The sequence below is a fragment of the Chinchilla lanigera genome, unplaced genomic scaffold, assembly GCF_000276665.1.
Source record: "Chinchilla lanigera isolate Chin_1 unplaced genomic scaffold, ChiLan1.0 scaffold00004, whole genome shotgun sequence".
Taxonomy (NCBI): domain Eukaryota; kingdom Metazoa; phylum Chordata; class Mammalia; order Rodentia; family Chinchillidae; genus Chinchilla; species Chinchilla lanigera.
In genome coordinates this window covers 32,580,721-32,602,917 of record NW_004955405.1, presented here as the reverse complement: position 1 = coordinate 32,602,917, position 22,197 = coordinate 32,580,721, and the positions used below count along the sequence as shown (strand labels likewise).

General features: G+C 37.2%; 1 protein-coding gene across 1 annotated transcript in view; it reads left to right on the top strand.

The window, feature by feature from the left end:
- The window catches only part of Cdk17 (cyclin-dependent kinase 17), a gene marked incomplete at its 5' end in the record, with an annotated part of 43,196 nt that overhangs the window by 5,471 nt on the left and 15,528 nt on the right, over positions 1–22,197 (top strand). The window contains 7 exon segments of the mRNA XM_013518508.1: positions 3,802–3,935; positions 6,481–6,606; positions 17,766–17,822; positions 18,784–18,898; positions 19,522–19,616; positions 19,841–19,903; positions 22,019–22,142. Of these exon segments, the coding sequence (XP_013373962.1) occupies positions 3,802–3,935; positions 6,481–6,606; positions 17,766–17,822; positions 18,784–18,898; positions 19,522–19,616; positions 19,841–19,903; positions 22,019–22,142 (714 nt within the window).

The following is a 22,197-nucleotide window of genomic DNA, read 5'->3' as shown; positions in this document are numbered from 1 at the left end:
ACATTTCTTCCAAATGTTAAATGTTCAGGTGCTGTCATATTGGTAGCTTGAAATTGGCCACAGAGGGAGTGTTTACCTCATGGAATCAGTAAACACCGTAGCTCAGAGGGGCTTACTGCTTTGTTGATTGACTAGACCAAAAGCTGGTTAGCAAATTTTTTAGGTTTTATGGACTACTGTCTCTGTTGCATATTTTTTTCCTTTGGCTGGAAAGTCTCTAAAAAAATGCAAAACGTATTTTCAGTTTAGTGGCCAACATCCATTATTGCTGGGCATGGTGGTGCATACCTGCAAACCCAGTGTGTTGTGGGGAGGTTTAGCCAGGAGGGTCTCAAGTTCAAATCCAGCCTGGGCAATTTAGCAAGATCCTATCTCAGTAAGATAAGGGCTGGGATGAGCTCAGTGTCAAGGCCCCTAAGGTTCAATGTCCAGTACCCAAACCAAGCCAAACAAAAACAAACCAAAGCGCAAAGCGTCCTTTTTTATATCTTTTTTTTTTTTTTTTGGTTTGGTTTTTTTTCTGGTACCGGGAACCGAACTCACGACCTTGCGCTTGCCAGGCAGGTGCTTTGCCGCTGAGCTAAATCCCCAGCCCCAAAGTGTCCTTTTTTGTTATAGATTTAAGAAGGCAATGTTGAAAATATTAGTAATGCCGGCAAAATTTAGAAGTGTACTGTGTCTGAAGCTTTTACAGTTGTGTGAAAAGCCCCAAAATTGAACAAGTAAATATTCTTCTAATTCTTAAAAACCACCACCTGATTCAGCAAGGAAGTTCCTTACCCCACTGACAAATGAGTAATGTTCTGACACAGTTGTCATTGTTTCACTTTTGTCTCAAAGGAAACAAAGTTACAAACCAATAGAAGTGTTACAGCTATACTTGTTTGTTAATAATGTGATTTCTTGGTTGAGTCAGTTGGTCCTCAGTGTTTGTTCCGTTGAGATAAATTTCTTTTTTTTTTTGTCTTTTTGAGACAGGGTCTCACCGTGCAGTTCAGGCTGGCCTGGAGCTCACTTTGTAGCCCAGGCTGGTCTCGAACTCACAACGATCCTCCTGCCTCAGCTTTCTGAGTGCAGGTACTACAGGCATGCCCCACCACGCCCATCTCATAAATTTCTTTTGTAATCCATACACAACAGGCTTTTTTAAAAATTCTGGCCTGTACGTCTCAAAGACTTGACACTTTTAAGAGCTGGGGCTTTCTATGAGACAGTCTGAGTTGCAACTTAGGTACCAAGGGTTTCATCTTCAATCCCGTGGTGGCACCTAAACCTGGACTGTTCATACCAAGCTCAGAAACCCCTTCCAAGAAGGTGGCAGAGTGTGCATAAGAGCTTTGGGTTTTCAGTCCTCTCTGTTTTTACTTCTTGGGTCTTACCCATACATTCTTACAAATTTAGCTATACACTTTAAGGTGTTACAGTTAGTAAATATTTCCTTGAAGAAGTAGCTTTTTAGATTTTGCCAGAAATGGAAACCTTAAATTGTCTTTTAACATTTAGCAATATGACAGAAAAGCGTATGTGACCTTAGATTCTTTAGGTACCAATTTTAAGAGATTAGGAGTCAGTCACCAATACATTGACTTTTGTTGCTAAGTTAATTTTTTGTTCAGATCTCACCATAAAATTTCTCCAGAAATCTCTATAGAGTTGAAATGTATTCTATTACCATTTATAACTGCTTATGAATAGGAGTTGAATTTTCTCAGCACTAAGTTACCAAGCCAAAAATACTGAAATACTGATTTGCTATGAGACCCCTGATTTCAGTCTTTCTTAACATAAGCAGGTCTCTCGCTTTTGTAAGTAAATATGTCATTAACTTTAAATTTATACTTAGCATATTCATTTGAAAAAGAGGTCCAGTTATCTCGTCCATTCTTTGATTTTTAGTTAATATTCAGTTCACTGAATATTGAGGACCTTCTAAGTTCCAGTACTTTTAAGTTTGGAAAATACAAAAGCAGATAATCAGCTCCTGCTCCCAAGGGTCCCCTGGTGTGATACAAAGTCATGTGAACCGCAAAGTGCTCTTTGGTGCAGCAGATGCCGGCATAAAAGCCACTGTGTCTGAGATTTTAAAAGACTTCGCTGAATGGTGAGCATAGTTTTGAAGAATAACTCTGAGTTTTCCAGCTTAATATAATGGGAGGGAAAAAGTAAGTTAAGACACTGCAGCATGAAGCAACACAGGACTCTTAGGATGAAAAAGCACAGAGAGGAATAATGGTGAGAGATGGCTCTAGATCTAGCTATTATTTGTGATGAGCTACACTTGCTAGATGCCTTCAAGAATGAATGACAAGGGGCTGGGGATTTAGCTCAGCGGCAAAGCGCCTGCCTGGCAAGCGCAAGGTCGTGAGTTCGGTTCCCGGTACCGGAGAAAAAAAAAAAAAAAAAAAAAAAGAATGAATGAGAAATGCAAATATAAAAACAGGTATGGAAGTATACATGCTTGTTTTTAATATTTCCAGATAGAGTTAATCCCCCTCCTCTCTACTTCCTTTATGGTAATATATGTTCTTCTTCTTAGCAGATTTTTGAGCTTTGAGAAGTCATAAACTTGTTTTTGTAGTTTGGTACAAAATAGATATTTAGAGACCCTCTACCTGCTAACCCTTCCCTCGGTACTGAGGGTTGAACCCCAGGCCTTCACACTGATCTATATCCCCAGTCCTTTTACATACACAATACAATATATATAGTTTGTTGTTTTGTTTTGTGTTGTGTTGTGTTGTGTTGTGTTTTGGTTTGTTAAGACAGGGTCTTGCTAAGTCGCCCAGGCAGGGTTTGAACTTGTGATCCTCCTGCCTGCACTTCCCAGAATGGGGGAACTACAGGTGTGCACTGCCATGCCAAGCTCTGAATAATATTTGAAATGTTAACCCTGGGGCTTGGGAGGGCAAGCTGGATTAGCAGCTTTTAAAAAGTTTTTAAAAGAATATTCTGTGAACCGACTCTACTTGTCTATGGACCCAATGATACATTATTTAATTGAAAGAAGAGTAAACTAAATGAGAGTTAGAAGAACAGGTTTCTAGTCTGCTCTGCCTTCAAGCTATATGACCTTTTAAAAGTTGGGTAGCTTTCCAAGTCTCAGTTCTCACATCTGGAAAAAAAGAAATGACTAATTCTTAAGTATCATTTCCACTCTGTAATTTTATTCAATGTCTTAGTTACTTTTCTTGTTGCTGAGATAAAATACTCAACACCCAAAGTTAGAGGAGGAGAAGGCTCATTTGGCTCACATTTCGTAGAGGGTTTAGCTCATAGTTGGGTGGCTCCAAGATAGAGTGGCATAGCAGATGGGCATTGCAGAGGAAAAACAGTCCACAGCAAGCAGGCGGATGGTGAGCGCAAACAAGGGACCTTAGCAGCTTCTTTCTGCCCTTTTATGCCCTATCTATCCAGGCTGTGGGGATTAGGGTGGGGCCAAGCCAGTCGGTGGACTGATTAGTAACCACACAGCATCTCGCACTCTAGATCCAGCCACCTCTGAAGAAGCCCCACCTGTGATGGCATGAGCCTTTGGGGGACATCTAGATATAAGCTGTAACATTTAACTCTTGGTAAAAACTTAAATGCTAAGTCTTTCATAATTTTTGATAATCAGAATGTAAAGGTATTCCTTACTATTTTAAGAAAATTAAAATTGTTTTGATCTATTAATTGCATATCTGTGATTTTTAATACTATAATTTTTGCATGTTGACTGTATATTTTACCTATAGTGATAAATTATATGATATAGTAGGATATATTTTCTTTAAGGTAATTGTGCCTTATTTTCTGATACAGATATTGTTCATGAGAATCTAAAGATGGGATCAGACGGTGAGAGTGACCAAGCTTCTGGGACATCATCCGATGAAGTCCAGTCACCTACGGGTGTTTGTCTCAGAAATCGTATACATAGGCGGATCTCAATGGAGGTAGCCACCTAAAATATACGGATACTCTTGTGTGTGAGTCTGTGTGTCTAAACTAACACGTCCGTAGATATTAAGCAAATAAATGCCATTTGAAAATTTTTATGATGGCAAGTGATATTTGTTTCTTTGCATTAGTGTGTTGAAGTCTGTACATTTCCTTTTTTTCTAATTAATAGCCCAAAGCACTTACGCATTACTTATTGTTGTTCGTGTTCTACAAAACAGTTTTAAATTCCTTGTAAAGCAAAAGTGAACTTTTAAAAATTCTGGAAATCTCAAATGATAAATTAGTAGAGTCTTCTTTTTAGAAGATAATGATTTTAAGTTTGGAGATTCATATTGGTGCTTTTGAGGGGAGCAGGCTAAAACTGGGGATTGGATTACCAGCTTTTAAAAAGTTTTTAAAAGAATAGTCTATGAACTGACTCTTACTTGTCTGTGGACCCAATAGCCTTGGCACTGAGCTGTATCCTTGGATTCTTTTTCATTTTAAAAAAATTTTTAAATTTATTGTTTAAATTTTGAGACAGGGTCTCACTAAATTGTTGTACTGTCCAGGCTGGGCTCAAATGTCAGTCTTCCTGCCTCAGCTTCCTACAGTGCTGGGATTATAGGTGTGTGTATCAGTACACCTAGCTTTACTTCATTTTTATAAATTTGATTTCAAATTTTGAGACACGTATAGAAAATAGACACTAGCTTTCCCTGCCTTGCTTTGTAAGTATGGGTATCATTTCCTTTGTGGTTCAGTGTGACTGCAGATCTCTATAGCACATTTACATTATTTCTCCATGTAACAGAATACAGGATGCATTCCCCCTTTCTTTGTCAGTGTTATAACCTGGAGGACAGAAGGCCATTATGACTACTACCATTTTAGTATAACAGTAGATTAAAATCATTTTCTGCAAAAAAATTGAATATGTCTTAAAATTTTTGTTTTTGTTTTTTTTGTTGTTGTTGTTGTTGTCCAGACAGTAGTGATTACAGTATTTGTCCTGTTGGCTTAATATGTTTTCCTTGTTAAAAGATTACTTCTGAATGAGTTCAGAAAAACAATATTAGTTTTTTTTTTTTTTTTGAGACAAGGTCTCGCTATGCAGTTCAGGCTGGCCTTGAGCTCACTTTGTAGCCCAGGCTGGTCTTGAACTTGCAGCGATCCTCCTGCCTCAGCCTCCTGAGTGCTGGGATTGCAGGCGTGCGCCACCATGTCCAACACAATATTAGTTTTGAATGAGAAATGAATACTTGTAACTCTTGAGATCATCATAGTATCTGTGTAACTGCATAGATTATATCACAGTGATATAAATATTCCTTATTTTTCTTCACGACATGTAACCTTTTGTTATATCTTTAAAATATGTTAGCCTTAGAGTCTATATCTGGACTTTCTAATTCTTTCATTGAATTACATCTATTTTCTCAAAGGTGACAGATTCCAGGGTGTATTCTTTTTAGTTTTAGGATCTGGAGAGACGTGCATATATATGCAGACAGTCCCTGACTTACCATGATTCATTTGATGAGTTTTATCCTTACAGTGGTGCAAAGTCAGTATGCACTCAGTAAGCGCTGTGCTTCACAGTTTGGATTTTGATCTTTTCCTGGGCCAGTAAGGCACAGTACAGTGTTCTCTTGCCTTGCTGCGCAGCAGCAGCCCCTCAACTCCCAGTTACCCTTGCAGTCACTGTGTGCTAAACTGAGGCAGGCGTTCAGTGAGTTAGTGTGTTAAATACATTCGGAGTCATCTATATTCTCACCTTAAAATGTATTTTTCAGGACTTAACCCCATAGCAAGTACTGGAAGATCTGTTCTCTGCTTTAGAATGCTTTTGGATATTTTTTCTAGATGAATTTTAGACATGTTCTGAATATATTGTGATTAGTTCTTTGGGTTGTGAAAAATAGATAAAATTAATATAGTGAAAATCAGTATTGTTTCACTGTTTAGTCTTACCATCTAGGAACGTGGTATGTCTACTTAAATCTTACATGTCTCAGTGAACATTTATATATTCCCTGTTTATGGCTTGATGACTAAAATGAATAGAAGGGATTTCTTTTTATAGATTTATGTCTTTTGATGACAGAGGCACGATTCTTTTCAAGTGTCTCACAGCTCACTTTCTCTAATGAAATGAAATAGAAATAAGTATATTAATTTTCCATATTATATATAAAATCATGTAATATCTATTTGTTTATTTAAGTTGATGACATTTTGTGCTAGTCTTTGCCTATGCCTATAGATGATGCTTTGGGGTCTAATAATTTCAGAGTAAATTACTAGTTAAAGGACTCAGAAGTAACTGGGTCCTTTTATTATTTCTGTGAAAACTGCACTATATATCTTTGCTTACAGTAAATATTTTTACCTTCAGTATGATATATGTAACTAATGTGGGTAACTTTGCAACTGCAATAAAACTTTCATTACTTATCACTAAAAAATAATACAGTAAAGCCCATGAATTCAATTTTTTCTATATTTGATTACCTAAGTTTTTTGTTGTTGTTATTGTTGTTTGTTTCCTTTTTGTAGGATTTAAATAAGCGGTTATCCCTGCCTGCAGATATTAGAATACCTGATGGATATCTCGAAAAATTACAAATCAACAGTCCACCATTTGATCAACCAATGAGCCGAAGGTCCCGTAGAGCTTCCTTAGTAAGTTTTCGGTCTCCTGTACCTGCAACCATCAGATCTGTTTACTTGATTTTGTGAAATGTTTTATTTTTTTATTTCTTAGATTTTTTTGTAATACATGCTAGGCAAGCAGTCCAACACTAAGCTATACATTGTGCTTAAATTAATTTTTATATATAACTTTTGAGTAGTTAAAATTAATTACATTATCTTCTAAATTCTACCATTTTTCATTCTTAAGAGTTATTAAAGCTCTTAAAGATGCTCATATATTAGAGTAGGACCTAAACTGTATTTTATCTTTGGAAACTTTATTGTTATATGTTATATGTACAGAATATGCACTAGATCTGTATCCTAGATATATGTACTATATGTATTGTGTCTTGGTTACTTTTGTCTCATTGCTGAGACAAAATACCTGACGCCCTAAATTAACGAAGGAAAGGTTTATTTAGCTTACAGTTTGTGTGGGTTTCAGTCTATAATCAGCTGGCTCCAAGGCAGGGTAGCATGGCACAGAGGTAACACTTCAAGGCAGCAGAAGACAGCAAAAGCAGCAAGAGCAATAAGGAGGCGGGGGAGCAAGCCTCTTTCCCTCCTTATATTGTAAGCAGGCTACCCCCACCCTGGGGCTAGTGGCACTCACACCATCTCCACGCCCTCCTCCTGCACAGGCTCAGGATGATACAAAGTGAGGACCTGTCCCTGCTTAGTCACTCATTTAACCTTCTAAACTGCTCACATGGACACCACGAACAACATGCCAGAGCAGGAAGGGCGTGTCCTTTTCACCCCAGGATGTGGAACTGCTGATCACTTAAGCTAGCCTCTGGACTCCTCAGGTTGACACAATGTATCAACCACAACATACTGGATATACAAGCATTTGTTAATATATACCATTGTAAAGTGCAGTAACTACTCTAGCCGTAACCATACAACACGTTGTGTTTTTGCAGTGTTAACATACCTGTGTAACCAATAGCCATGTGAATATTTCAAAGAAAACTTCAAAGTGTCCCAGAAACCCCCTTCTGTTACCTTTCTCTTCACATGACACTCACTTCCTCAAGTGCAGCCGTAATCCCTGTCTACAAATCCTAAAGAGTATCTTTGACCGTATGGGCCACATTATTTTCATCGTATTATTCTGATAGTTCACTTTAATATCTGAATCATTTTTATTGCCATTCATTTCTAAAATATATATTTCTAAAATATATAATATTTTCTGATTATTCTTAAACTTTTGAACTTTATATAATTTTGAATATATAAATTACTAAAATATCTTGTATGAATATATGGAAATGCATAGTTAACAGAGTTTTTATATATATAAAATGTAACATATGTCTCAGTATGTGTGAAAGCATACAAATATAAAAGTTGGTTTCTTTTGCTCAGCAGGAAGTTTGTGAGTTTGGTCTGTGTTGTTGCATGTAGGTACAGAATATTTGTGCTTGTTGCTGCACGGTCATAAGTGGTCATACTTTGGAGGGGTGTGTTACACTTTATTCCTTCTTTTGTTGATGAGCATTGGGCCTGTTTTTGATTTTTGACCATTACCAGTTGTGGTTCTGTCGTCATTCCTGTGCGTGTTTTTTGGTCAGCATATATAAAAATTTCTGCTGGGTACATACCTCGAAGTGGAATCATTGGATCATGTTGTGTGCATATGGTCCGTTTTCCTGCACACTGTCAAAGTGGTAGTACCAATTTATACTCATCATCAGTGTGTGATATTTACAGTTGCCTTTTGCCAGCTTTTGTTGTCTTCTTCCTCTTCTTTTTTCTTTGAATTTAAACTTTTCTTGAAAATAGTGGTCTTTTTTTTTTTGTCTTTTTGAGACAGGGTCTCGCTGTGCAGTTCAGGCCGGCCTTGAGCTCACTTTGTAGCCTAGGCTGGCCTTGAACTCGCAACGATCCTCCTGCCTCAGCCTCCTGAGTGCTAGGATTACAGGCATGTGCCACCACGCCTGGCTTTGAAAATAGTGGTTTTATTATAGTTTTATTCTGTGATCTCTTTGATGACTAAGTTGAACACTTTCAAATATTTTTGTTGGTCATTTAGACATTTTGTGAACTGACTTAAGTCTTAAGTCTTTTGTTTCTTTACTGAGTTTTCTACTGTTTCTTATTGATTTATCAGAATTATTTATACATTATCTTTAAAGGAGCTCTGTCAGTTTTATATCTTGGAAATTTCTTCTAGTGTGTAGCCATTGGGCCAGCACTTCATGGAAAGGAGATTTCCCTGTTGACCATCACCTTTTACATAAATCCAGGAAATTGCGTGTGTAAACTGAGTGATTCAGGCGATTGTGCACGAATGCTGTCTTTGGGTGATGGTAGTCCCGTACTAGAGATATGCACTAAGTGCCACTGAATAAGAGAGGAGGGAGCAGGTGAGATGTCCGTGAATCGCAAGCTTACACAGGATGTTACCTTTGAACAAGAATGGACAGGAATCTTTCAAATTGAAAACAGATCTAGAATTAGAACACTTGAACTAAACGCAGAAATATGAATGTGTGTGTCATTTGGGGATAAGGTAAATGATATGAAAAGCAAATATGGAATAGGGCTTCAAAGTGTCGGATAGGTCCAGATTATGAAAAGCCTTAAATGTCAGGCCATGGAGTCTGTTACTTCTTCCCATGTACAGGGAGGACCTTGTAAGTATCTGCTTGAACAACAGTTGACATCACAGTTTTATTTCAAGTGATAGCATCAGAAAAATTAAATGATGAAGTGGTGGTCAAGAAAGACTAGAAGCATGGAGATGTTAGAAATTTACTCAAAGTTAGGAATAATGTGGCGCTCCTGGAAATAGAAAGTAGAACGTATACTCCACATAGAGATAAACAGACAGGACCTGGTACCGAGCTGAACACCGTACCTGAGGGAGAGCAATTGATGATGACTTCTAGATTGCCAGCAGTTATGTATTATATGATGTAATTTTTTTATTCACCAATATCTTCTGTTTTGATGGAGTAGATTACTTTATTCTGTATGCACTATGAGTGCATTCATTAAATGTGACACCAACTTGATTTCAGTATAGGTCTTTGATCATTATAATTATGCATTACTGCATAAAACTTACTAAGATAATTTTGTTACTTGATTTTCTGGTCACAGGTTTTCTCTCTCTCTCTCTCTCTGTTTTGTTTTTTGAGACAGTGTCTCACCATGTACTTCAGGCTGGTTTTTTTTTGGGGGGGAGGGGTTTTGTCCGGTACCGGGAACCGAACTCACGACCTTGTGCTTGCCAGGCAGGTGCTTTGCCGCTGAGCTAAATCCCCAGCCCCTTCAGGCTGGTTTTGAACTCATCATGTAGCTCAGGCTGGCCTTGAACCTGCAGCAATCTCCCTACCTCGGCCTCCCGAGCACTGGGATTGCAGGTGTGCGCCACCATACCCCAAAGTTTTTCTTTGATTACTGATCTTTATTGGCACTTAGGATAAATTTTGAAGTTGTGTTTTTCTGATGGGGAGAAAAGTGTGATTTAATCACCATGCAGTTTTTCTTTCTGTTTTATTCTTTCCATCCCGTCCTGTCTTGTCCTGTGGAGCAAGCAAGGGACTTCCCGCGTACTAAGCAGGCACTGTGCCACTGAACTACACTCGGCTGCTCTCATCAGATGTTCTTAACACTATCATCTGAGCTTTTTTTTTTTTGAGTCTACATGAAATTAAGTAAAACAGTGCCCTCTAATGAATGTTAAGTAATTGGAGTTTTTATTGTGGTTGCCTGTTCTAGCTTCCTCCTGTGGGACTCAGTGGTCTCTCGGTGGTCCCCGGGAGAAAACTGCGAGAGGATTTAGAAAATAAAGAAAAGAGAAGATAGCCGGGGGTCAGGTGGAGTTACCTCTTGCCTGATGAGCAAGAGGACTGCCCCCAAAACAGTAGAGCGCTTATTTATACCCTGGAGAGGTTGGTTAATTTTTGTCTCGCTGCCCAGCAACCAGTTAACAAGTTACAAAGGCTTATTTACTCCGAAGGGCTTGTTTCCTCTGGGGAGCTCCTGTGTTCTCAGGCTGCCTTCATCACGCACGTGTAATTATTTTCCAGCTTACGTGGCTCCCAACATCCTCCTTTGACTTTTGGTTTTGAAATGGCTTATATATCAAAGATAAGTCATGCCAGTTCTGTTTGCTTTTTATCTCTGGATCCCTTTCATTTTTCATCTACCATATTAAAAGCACATTGTTTTGAAATATATGAGAAAATTATTCTTCAAAATGAAAAATGTGTGTCCTAGGCGTTTCTTTAAAAGCAGGCGACAGAGGAGGGCATGTGAAGGTTAGGAATGGATGGAAAGGTTGGTTAAGGTTTTCATCACTGTTTACATGTTAGATAGAATTCATGTTTCCATAGACCACGTGTCTGTTTATTTGTTTATTGATTTTGGTGTTTTGAGACAGGCTGTTCTGGGTAGTTCAGGCTGGCCTTGAACTTGCCACAATCCTCCTGCCTCTGCCTCTGCCTCTGCCTCTGCCTCCAGAGTACTGGGATTACAGGCATGTGGCACCAGTGTAGGCCATATATTGTTTTAAAAAAAAGTAAATTCTTTTTCAAGGAGATCAGTTCTCCGTGATCAATCTTGAGATCAGTTCAAGGACGTGAATAGAGAAACCTGAACCCTAAGATTTACATGAAGAGTGTGAAGCTTAGGGACAGTGAAAAGCAGTTGAGGAAAGACAAGTAGTGTTACAGGAGTTAGAGTTCGTGTTTCCATGGATAGTATACTCTATGTAAAAATAATTTTTTAAAGTCTAAATATAAAATTTTAGTCTTATCTTTCTAAAGGCACAAAACTAGCAGTGTATTGCTTTCATATTTTCCAATAGCCATATAATAAGTAGAAATGACATAAAACATTGGGTTGCATAGGAAGCACGAAACAAGTCATAGAATTCAGTTTTGCTAGTCGTAGGGCGGCTGGTTGGATGTACTGTAAGTTCATGATAGTCAGCCTCAGACAGTCTGTGTTGCCTCTCTGCTCCACCGTCTTTCTGTGATTAGTTCACCTTTTATCCTAGAGGTGATGTCTTCTCCTGCAGTGATAACGTAAATAGAAGTTACAAGCCAGAAACTCCTCATTTTCTGAGTAACAAGCACGCAGATCTACCCCACACTTCCTTTGTTCTTTTTCTTTTAATATTAAGAAGTGCTGCTTCTGTCTATCTCATCCTTTCGGGGTGCTTAGAATATCTGTTATCCCTGTATACTTACTCTTACATTTGGTCTCCCTTTCTTATTCCTTCTCACTGACTCTATTTAAACTTTTAATTTCGGTTTTAGGTTTACAGAAAAATCACAAAGATAGTTTAGTGATTTCTTATGTACTACATCCCAGTTATACTTACTATTAACATTCTATGTTAACTTTAATACATTTGTCACAACTCAGTAACCAACATTGGTATATTGCTATTATTAAACTCCACATTTTATTCACATTTCACTAGTTTTTCACTACATCCTTTTTCTGTTCCAGGATCCCACCCAGGATACTATGTTACATTTAGTCATCATACCTCATCTTAAAAATACTGGTTATTGAATTAGTGACATGGTATTTAATACTTATTTATGGTTGGTAAGAAATGCAGCATTCTACATCTTAGCATAGTTAATATAGTTAAGAATTAGATTAATGGGAAACCTATATGCAGATGGTCAGGATTTACCAGAAGGCTTTGTGCTACTTAAAACAATGGCATACCCAGCAGTTTTATGAGAATGTTAAGTATAATATCAGTAGAATGAAAATCTATATAGTATATGAAATTCGTCTCATATTAAAATTACAGGCTGTATATATTTCAACAGTTTACCTCTTCCCAAACAGTAAGTTCCAATCCCTCATTCATAGTTTTACCGACGTAGATCATATGTAGTCTTCTTATTTGTAAGAGCAGATGAAGAAAGAGGTTATCAAGTCATGTCTCTCAAAATAATAAATCTATTACGGAGTGTGGAAGTGGAAGTTCAGAGTCAGCATACAGTTTGCCTTTGGCATGTTCAGCACATGGTTATCGGGGACCTGGCCAAGATCCCCAGCTACCTGTATGAGAGGGGTATACTAAAAGGATGAAATAAGAAACAGACTTTGTAATAGATGATGGGGGCAGGGCAGGGGGGCGGTCGGTGCCTCAGGATGGGCAAAGACAAAGACACTCCAGTCAGCCACTATTTATTAGCCAGTGTAGGGAAGTGAGGAGGGTGCTTTTCTTGGAACAGTGGGGAAGCAGTGGTAGAATGGGCAAGTTTAACATCATAAGGGGAACAAGCCAAGATCCATCCCCACACCTGGGTGCTAATCTCACTGACCTAGAGAGGAAGGTGATTTCTGCATCCCAAAACCAGCCCGACAGGCAGGTAAGGAGAGCTTAGGACATCTGTGTCATTTTACAGTTCTGATTCCCAACACAGGATCAGCAAGAATCGCGGTGATGGTCGATAGCAGTTTTTATAAGGCAGAATGACTCGGTAGTGCTGAGTGTCTCCGTCTCCTTTCTGCTACCATCCGTCTAAGGGATAAAACCCATTGCTGTCTGAAACAGCCACTCAGCAATTCTCACAGGGAGATGGAAACGGGTGCGAGAGAAAACCTTCCTCCACCCCCAGTGTTTCTCCTATACATAACTTACTTTTGACACGGCACCAATAGCACTGCTACATGTACTTCACTTGTTTTGAAACTAAATTAGAACTGCATCTCCTGTGTGTCCGTATATCTCGCTGTGATCCAGTAGTTATGTTGCTAGATCCTATAATGCATGCTACATTTACAAGTTACACTGAATTACAAGTAGAACTTTTATGAGATTTTTTTATATATGTGTATTTTTAATATTCATATGCTCTTGCTAGAAGAGCCATCTGAACAGGAATTTGCTGCCAGAAAGTGGAGTACTTGCTTGGAACACAGGAAAAGAAGGATCTTCATTTGTCTGGAAAGCAGAGTTAAGACTGTTCGTACATCAAAACACAAAGTTTATTGTGCCGTTTTCTTTAGCTGTCATTTCTAGCTATTTTCTTGAAATTGTTTCAGATCTTAAGTATTCTAAAATAACCTAAGGTAGGATGCAGTCCCGAATGTGAACTCAGGAAAGTGGGGCCCACATCTGTCATCTTCACTGTGTTCTCAGCCCCTAACCTTGTGCTGGGTAAATGGTGAATAAATGAGCTTTGTCCTTTGTCCTCCGAATAATTTCTGTAGGAGCGCGTGTCAACAAGCTAGTCATTATATCTATTGTTAATCTTGTCATGTTCAGCAGATATAAGTGCAAGCAAATTTTTCTAAAGATGCCATTTAAGCATTCACTAATTATTCTTTGGATGTAATCATGAAATCCTTAAGGTTGGAAACTATTAATATGAGGATGGGGTGGTTTGCTCTGCACTTAGGGTCTGACAAACACTTCCCTACTCTGTGTCTTTGTCTCGGCTCTTCGGCTGCCTACATGGATGGAATTCAGTAGTGCTATTTATTTTCAAGACCACTTATTCAAATTTAAGTTCATAATTATATATTTCATAACTACGGTACGTTATACTTTCTTTTGTAGATATATACTTTATTTTTCCCTGATGTACTCATTTATGTAGTACAATGTGACATTTCAGTACATGGATACAGTGTGTGATGATGAGATCAGAGTTATTGACACATCTCTCACCTCAGACATTTATCATGCCTTTGTTTTGGGGACATTCAAAGTCCTCTTCACTAGCCGTATAATTACTGTCCACCATACTTTTCTTTAGAAAGCAGATTTTCAGCATATTCTAATAATGTTAAATTTCGTTCTCTGAGTAATGACTTTATAGCATTAAATGTTTGATGCATCCCTTGGAATTCCCTCCCTTCCTTGTTTGTTGTTGTTGTTGTTGTTTTTTAATGTTGCTGGGGCCTTCACACTGAGCTGCCCTTTTTAAAAATGTTTTATTTTGAGACTGTGTCACTAAGTCTCCAAGTTGCCAAGGCCTGGGCTTGACCTGTCACTCTTCCTGCCTACAACTGTGAGCCACCATGCCTGGCACACTTTATTCTTACACGTTTATATGGCGCAGTCATCTCCAAGTCGTTTGTATCTTTATAACCATTAATTTATAATCAGTCTGCAGAGCGAACCTCAACATTTTTGTCAGGATTGTTACCATTGGGCCAAAGCACAATTGAAGCTTTAAGAGCATGCTAGTATTCATCTATGTAAGGTAAAAGAATAAGAAAAGTTCTGTACTTGAGAAGAAAATGTTTCCTAGCTTACAGTTATATTTTATCATAGTTCTGTCAGAGTGGCATTTTTAATATTTTTTCAGGAATATTTATTCTTTTGTTCATACTAGCCTCTATTCATTCTAAATATGATTTTTTTCCTCTGTAAAAGGTGACACAGAGCTTAAAACTAATGGGAAAAATGCAACATTTCCCATATTTATGAATTCAGATGCCTGAATTCCAAAGATAGGTGTAAGAAGGTACAGACATTTCTGTGACCTTAGCAATTAGTCTTTTTACATAGTTACATAAAGCCAAGAGACTATTTAAAATCAGGCTGTCATGTACCACAGGCTGTCATGTACACCATAGTGGGCTATTTTCCAGTTCCATACTAAAATTAAAAACTTCACCTGTATCTGGAAAGGCATCTTTTGCAGCTTTACCTCATTTAGTCTGGGTAGTTATTGATAGTAAAAATCAAGAAGTTAATGCTGCATCACATATAAAACAATACCTGGGGCTGGGGATTTAGCTCAGCGGCACAGTGTCTGCCTGGCAAGCACGAGGCTTCCCGGTACCCGAAAAAAAAAAAAAACCAATACCTGGGTGGATAGTGTATTGACCAAAACTTCTTTTTTCTTATTTAATCTTTTTCATGAAAAATACCATACACACACAGAAAGAAAAATGAAGAGTATAAAAAGCAGTTTTTGGTCATTTAGTAGTACTACCTATGACCAAAGTTTTAGCTTGCAAAACCTGAATTAAGTACTCTTGGACATGCAATTTTCCATGTGACCTTTAACATATTTAATATTGTAACAAAAAGATAACAATACTTCCTTTGAGAGTCCTTGGCTACTTTTAGCCATTCAGCTTTGAACAGTTTATTATTCTGTTGTCTGAAGTGTTTAAGTGATGCCAAGTCTAATCATCAAGTACATTTTTATTTTTTTTGGATGCTCCAGAAAAATTTCATATTTGATCCTGACTATAACATAGGAGTTGGTGGGGAGGAGGTACTGGAGATTGAACCCAAGGCCTTCCCACTGAACTACCCAGCCCCGTCCCTTTCTCCCCTCGCCCCTTTCTTTCTTCCTTCCTTTTCTCCTTTTCCTTCTTACCTCCCTCTCCTTCCTTCCTTCCTTCCTCCCTTCCTTCCTTCCTCCCTTCCTTCCTCCCTTCCTTCCTTCCTCCCTTCCTTCCTCTTTCCTAAATTGGCAAGTCACCCAGTTTGTGTTCAAACTTGTCAGGCTCCCAGAGTACTAGGATTATAGGCATGTGCCGCCACACACAACTATCACAGTTTTACTGATCTAATACAGTTTATACACCTTTGAGAACTAGTGCATTTCTTTCACTAGTATTTAAGACCATCAGCACCATTTAAACAACAAATGGTCCTTTAGGTTATTACTTCCTTTCATGTCTACAAATGAGTTCTAGGAAGCAATTTTTTTTTTTTTTTGTTTTTTTTTTTTTTTTTTTTCCTGGTACCGGGGATCGAACTCACGACCTTGTGGTTGCCGGGCAGGCGCTGTGCTGCTGAGCTAAATCCCCAGCCCCTCTAGGAAGCAATTTTAAGGAAATTCTTACTCTCTTCTGTTTACTCCTTTTTTAAAAATTTCTGTTCTTTCAGTCTCAGATTTTTACATCTGTCTGTACTTTTTTCCTAAGTCTTTTACAGTTAAGAATTTTGTTTTCCTTTTTTAAGAAAAATATTTATTGAATGTATTGGGTTTCTAGTATGTATTTGGGTCTGTTTCATCTGCTTCATTTATTGACATCGTACAAAATAGGCAAGCTTGTTAAAAGTTTAAAAGCAAGGGTTTGAAAACTTGCCTTCAAACTTTTTTTTTTTTTTGCTACAATTAGACTCAATTGCTGCTCTTGTGTTTGCTGTGTCCTGATCCATAGTAGAACAAGATTTTATTGTGTTTTTTAAAATTCCGTTTTGATTGGAGAACCTGAAAAACAATAGTTTTTTGTTGTTTTCAGTTCCCCCCAAGGAGTTCAAAGACTGGTGAAAGCAAATAGAAAAATTACTTACTTTGCAGTTTTGTTGAAAGAAAAAGTAGTCATCTTGTATGAGATTCTTCAGTATCATAAAATGTTCATAGCAGAAAGTTAACGAATTCATATTTAAAGTAGGTTGATACTTGTAATTATGAACTTTGATGTTTTTGACTCTTTTAATGTTCTAAAATTGAGGATTTTTTTAAGAATGAGATTTTATTCCTCGATTTATAATAATAACATGCATACGCATACCATCAGTTCTTATGCATAGTGGTGTGTTCTATAAAGCCTTCCCCAATCCTGAATTAATGAGAGAGGAACCTGCCCCTTCTTTCCCACCGGGTCTTGGGGTTTACATACGAGATGGTCTGCTGCTTCTGTCAGGCCTGGGTGGTGTGTCAGAGGCCAGCTTTGCTGGGGTGCCACTTGTCCTGTGTTTGCAGGCTGAGGGCCACGTGGTAACTCAGAAGGTGGTGCGCTAAGACAGTGGTGGCAACCCTTTGGCACACATGCCGCAGCAGGCTGTTGGTATCACTGAAAACTCCAGAAGGTTCGCCATCACTGCTCTGAGATTTCTTCCCTCACTGCTTGGTAGAGATCTCCTCCAAGTCCTTACAGCAGCCCTACAGGAGAGCTGTCAGATTCTCACTTGCTAGGTGAGGAAATGGAGGCTCAGAGGGGAGATCTGGACGTGTCCACGGCCTTGTAGCTGATTGGGCGGGGCTGGGCCCAGGACCTATGCTCCGGTGACCTCTCCTCTACTCCACAGAGCCCACCGGCTCTCAGCCTGGCCTTCTGCACAGCCCGGTACCAGAGCTTTTCATCCCGGAAGACTTTTCAGGAGAGTTTTACAAGTTGGAAAAAAATTAATTGAAATTTTAAGAATAAATGCTAAATTTGTAATTATTTGCTTTCAGTCAGAAATTGGTTTTGGGAAAATGGAAACCTACATCAAATTGGAAAAGCTTGGAGAGGTAAGTACTTCACTTCAAAACGTGAGATTTTTTTCCTGTCCATCATCTGCATGCCTCTGTTACTCTTCAGTTTTTACTAATCTGGAAAAAAAAATAAACATGGCTGACTAAAAGATTTTATCTTGTTTTGAAAAGTAAATGGAAAATTACCAATAAGGCCTTTCCATCCTTCAAATTGTCCCATCAGTTTGAGAAGAAGTTGAGTATTTTTTATAGGCTTGTTATAATTTTGAAACACAAAGTATTGCACTTTCTGGGTATCAAAATAGGGTTTTGTCTGTTAACCTCCTCGCAGTCTACTGTCTGTGCTGCCAGGTGGGAAACCGTGAGCTCAAACTTGTGAACAAATGGTATCTCTAGAGAAGACACACCTCAAGGGTAAGGGAATTCTTAAGGCCTGATGTTCTTGAATTTGCTACTGACTGCACCATTAATAATTTAGAAACTACCTACCCCTCCAGTAAGAAAGCAAAAACTTAACAGATTTAATTAAATAGGAAATAGGAAGCTTAAAGGAGTTTTTAAAAGGAGAATTAATATATAAAAGATTGTGAAAAGCCCCAAAACAGAAACATTTTCATGATTTAACAGTGTAATTATATTTAATGTGCTCAGTTAATGTCCTTTACTCCTCACACCCCAGTGCAAATAACGCACTTTGATTTTAAAACTATTGATCCAATTGTTAATCTGAAATAAATTACAAAATGTAAATTACCCTCTGTATATTTTTATACTTTTGAGACACTCTAATATCATAGGTATGTGGAAGCTGTACATTAGGGAACTGACCGCCTTCTCTGCTCTGAGAAAAATTAATGCTGACTTTTGTGAAGTTTTCTTTGCAAGATATCATTTGGCACAGTTTGAGATTAGAAACTCACTTAATGGCTTTTTATTGCATAGATGGTGTTAAGACTCATGACAGTGTTGATGTATTGTTCAAAAATATATTTTATAGGGTACATATGCAACAGTATATAAAGGAAGAAGTAAATTGACAGAGAATTTGGTGGCTTTAAAAGAGATCCGATTGGAACATGAAGAAGGTGCACCCTGTACAGCTATAAGAGAAGGTATAATATTTGTATTAAACATTTTAAAATCAAAGCTTTAGAAATATGTTTAAACAAGTAAAAAGTTCAGCCATAGAAACAATAGGTGACTACAAAACACTAAATATTTATGGAATTCTTGTATAGTTAATAATGAAATCTGATGAAATCATTAAAAACTATTGACAAATACTTGACATGGAGAAGTGTTAGTATTGGTACATAGGGAACATGGTACATAAATTAGCTGTATAGACTAATACATATAAGGAAATAAGGTGAATTATTCAAATGGTTTGAGAAAACGGATCAACAGTGTGGAAGAAGAAAGCCCTTTCCACTTTTTGTATAAGTTAATCCCAGAGCCTAAGGAAGTTAATATTAAAGACAAAACAAAACAAAGACAAAGCAGAAGATGGGGAATTGTAATACTGAGAACAGAACAACTTTAGGTTCTGTAGTCTCAAACCCAAAACCAGAAAAGAAAAGAAAAAAAATTTATGCTACCAACCCCCTTGGTGAATTACTGTTTTAAATTTAAAATACAAATCTTAAAGTCAGTTCATATGTTAGGTTAATTCAGGATTTTATGAAGACTAGCTATCAAAAAACTAAAGGCACCTTTTTTTTCCCTTGTTTTACAGTTTCTCTCCTAAAGGATTTAAAACATGCAAATATAGTCACCTTACATGACATTGTTCACACAGATAAATCTTTGACTCTGGTCTTTGAATATCTGGTAAGCATTTAATAAAAATTTAATAATTTTGCTTTAATAGCAAATTGAACTTGTTAACAGCTACAAGGACGTTACTAATTATTGATGTTTAAGTGAATTATGTGTGTGATGCATTCTGTATCTTTCTTGAAAAGCAGCTTGTTTATAAAATTAGATACTATTAAGTGACTCAGCTGTGCATTCTGAAAAGTGTGTATCACATAGTAAAGTGCTGTGTTTTTCAGGATAAAGACCTAAAACAGTACATGGATGACTGTGGGAATATCATGAGTATGCACAACGTAAAGGTATGTTTTTCTTTGACAGTTTTAAATTTTGTTAAAAGAATAAATGAACTATGTTACACAATAAAATGTACCAGCTTTATAACTAATTCAGAATTTTCTCCAGCATTTTAAATAGATTGTCTTCTGAACATATTTAATCAAATTCTGTTTACTACATTATATGTATAGCTTTCTTAGGATTAAACCTTTTCGTAGAACTTCATTTAAAGTTTAAAAAAATTTTAACGTTTCCTTTTACATTACAACTTATTATCTATATGTAGAATATATATACTGGTACATTCAGCTTTGAAAAAAAAAAGTTTAAGATAAATACAAATGATAGGTCCATTCTGCAAAAGGCTTCCTTTAAAGAGCGATTATTTGCTCGGAATGGTATTTTAAATGGGATGTCATTATAAAGTAACAACTTTTCAGGGTTCTGACCTAATGAATAAGGTCAGGAGCCAAGAGGTATTAGGACTGCTATGCTGGAAATACCCGTTTATATTGTCAAAACAGAAGTAAGATACTTGTGTTTTCTTAATAAAACTAAGAATTCATGCGGTACTAAACATTTTTGCTATAACAGTACCGGATGAAACCTGAAAGTTATTAGTTGAGTAAAATCGTTGGATATAAATGTGTTCTTACTGCAGTAAGAACTAGTCACTTTGACCTGAATGGTATTGTCCAGATTTAGCAAAGATGTATTTATCCAAACTTGGTCAGCAGTTTTTGAGAACCTATTTTGGAAATAGTCTGTCCCATCTATGTGTTTAAGACATTTCTAATTCTGTAGGTAGTAAATGTAAACGTATGTGTTTTGTTGCTTTTAAATTGTAAGTTTGGTAGATGTAAAGGTGAACCAGTTCCTGTTACTAAAAGAGAGCTCCAATCATATTGGTCACACATAGCTAAGAATTTTAGAACAAGGCTTTAAATGTTTTTTCATATACATTCTGTAAAGATTGTTTTCATCATGTTGCACATTTCATTTTGCAAGGTATTGTGAATGTCATTTGTATATCTACTTATTTTTCCTACTTTTCTATTAGCAATAATTTGGAAAGAAAACAAGGTCTGAGGAGTTTTGATTTTTTTATACCCAGGTCTATATGGGCTAAAAAAGTAGAAAAGCACTTTATTATTCACTTGTTAAAATTATATTTATATTTTTCAAACAAAATTTTACAAAACGTTGAAATAGTAATTTTAGTTTTCAAAATACATAAATATTTGAGTCTAGAAACTATTGCTTAGAATTCATTCAGGCAGTCATACACCTTTTGCCTTGGCTTGTTCTTGGTGTTCTAATGCCTGTTTTTCACCTGCAAGTGAAAGGTGTGAAAGGTCCTCTTGAGTCCTCTGTATTTCAAGTTTTTTTTTTTTGTTAACCCCAAAGAATCAAGATAGTTCCACATCCCACTTTCCACCAAAATCCACCAAGAAACCTCTTCCATTAGCTTTAAGGTACCACTTTTTTCAGTTACTCAGAGCACTATAGTGCTAATGCCTCTTTTGAATCAGCAGGTTTTCAAGACTGAGTAGGAGGTGCTGAAAGTACAGTACTTAGGAGGTGGGTGATAGAAGCTGGCTAGATTATTTTTATAGCAAGTAATTTGCCAGAGCAAAGCAATGTAGCACCATTCTCTGTAATATTCAGACTTTTCCTGAAACCATCAGTACCTCGTTTGAAAGACACTGGTCCAGATGAGGTGTGGGGATTTTTGCTTATTTGTGTTTTGATGGATGTGGGTTTTCATTTGTTCTTAGAAGGAGGGGTATAAGTGGCAGGGGCTGATTTCTTGTTAGGTCAAGATTTAAAATCAAACTGTAAGCCTTTGTAGGTTAATACGTTCACGAGAAATGAACTGTTACTACTAAGACAAAGGTTCATTTTATTTGTAGTATATATTTTCCTAGGTATTGTTAGATCAAAAAGGCAGATACTTCAACGTGATTAGTAAACTATAAAAGTCGGCAAACAACTATAAAAGGAAAAGGTATTGTTCTTTAAAGGATAAAATTACTTAATTTTTTCTTTTACTATTCTAGACCAGGTGCTTTTCTGGTATTTAATTTGTGCTTGTGTTCACTGTCTGTGAGACCGATTTCCACTTCCTGTTTCTGTAGCTATTCCTGTACCAGATTCTACGCGGCTTGGCGTACTGCCACAGAAGAAAGGTGCTGCATCGAGACTTGAAACCACAGAACCTCCTCATTAATGAGAAAGGAGAGCTAAAGCTAGCGGATTTTGGTATGGAACGATCAGGTGGCTAAGTATAAAAAGAATAACCATGGTCACAGTGTGT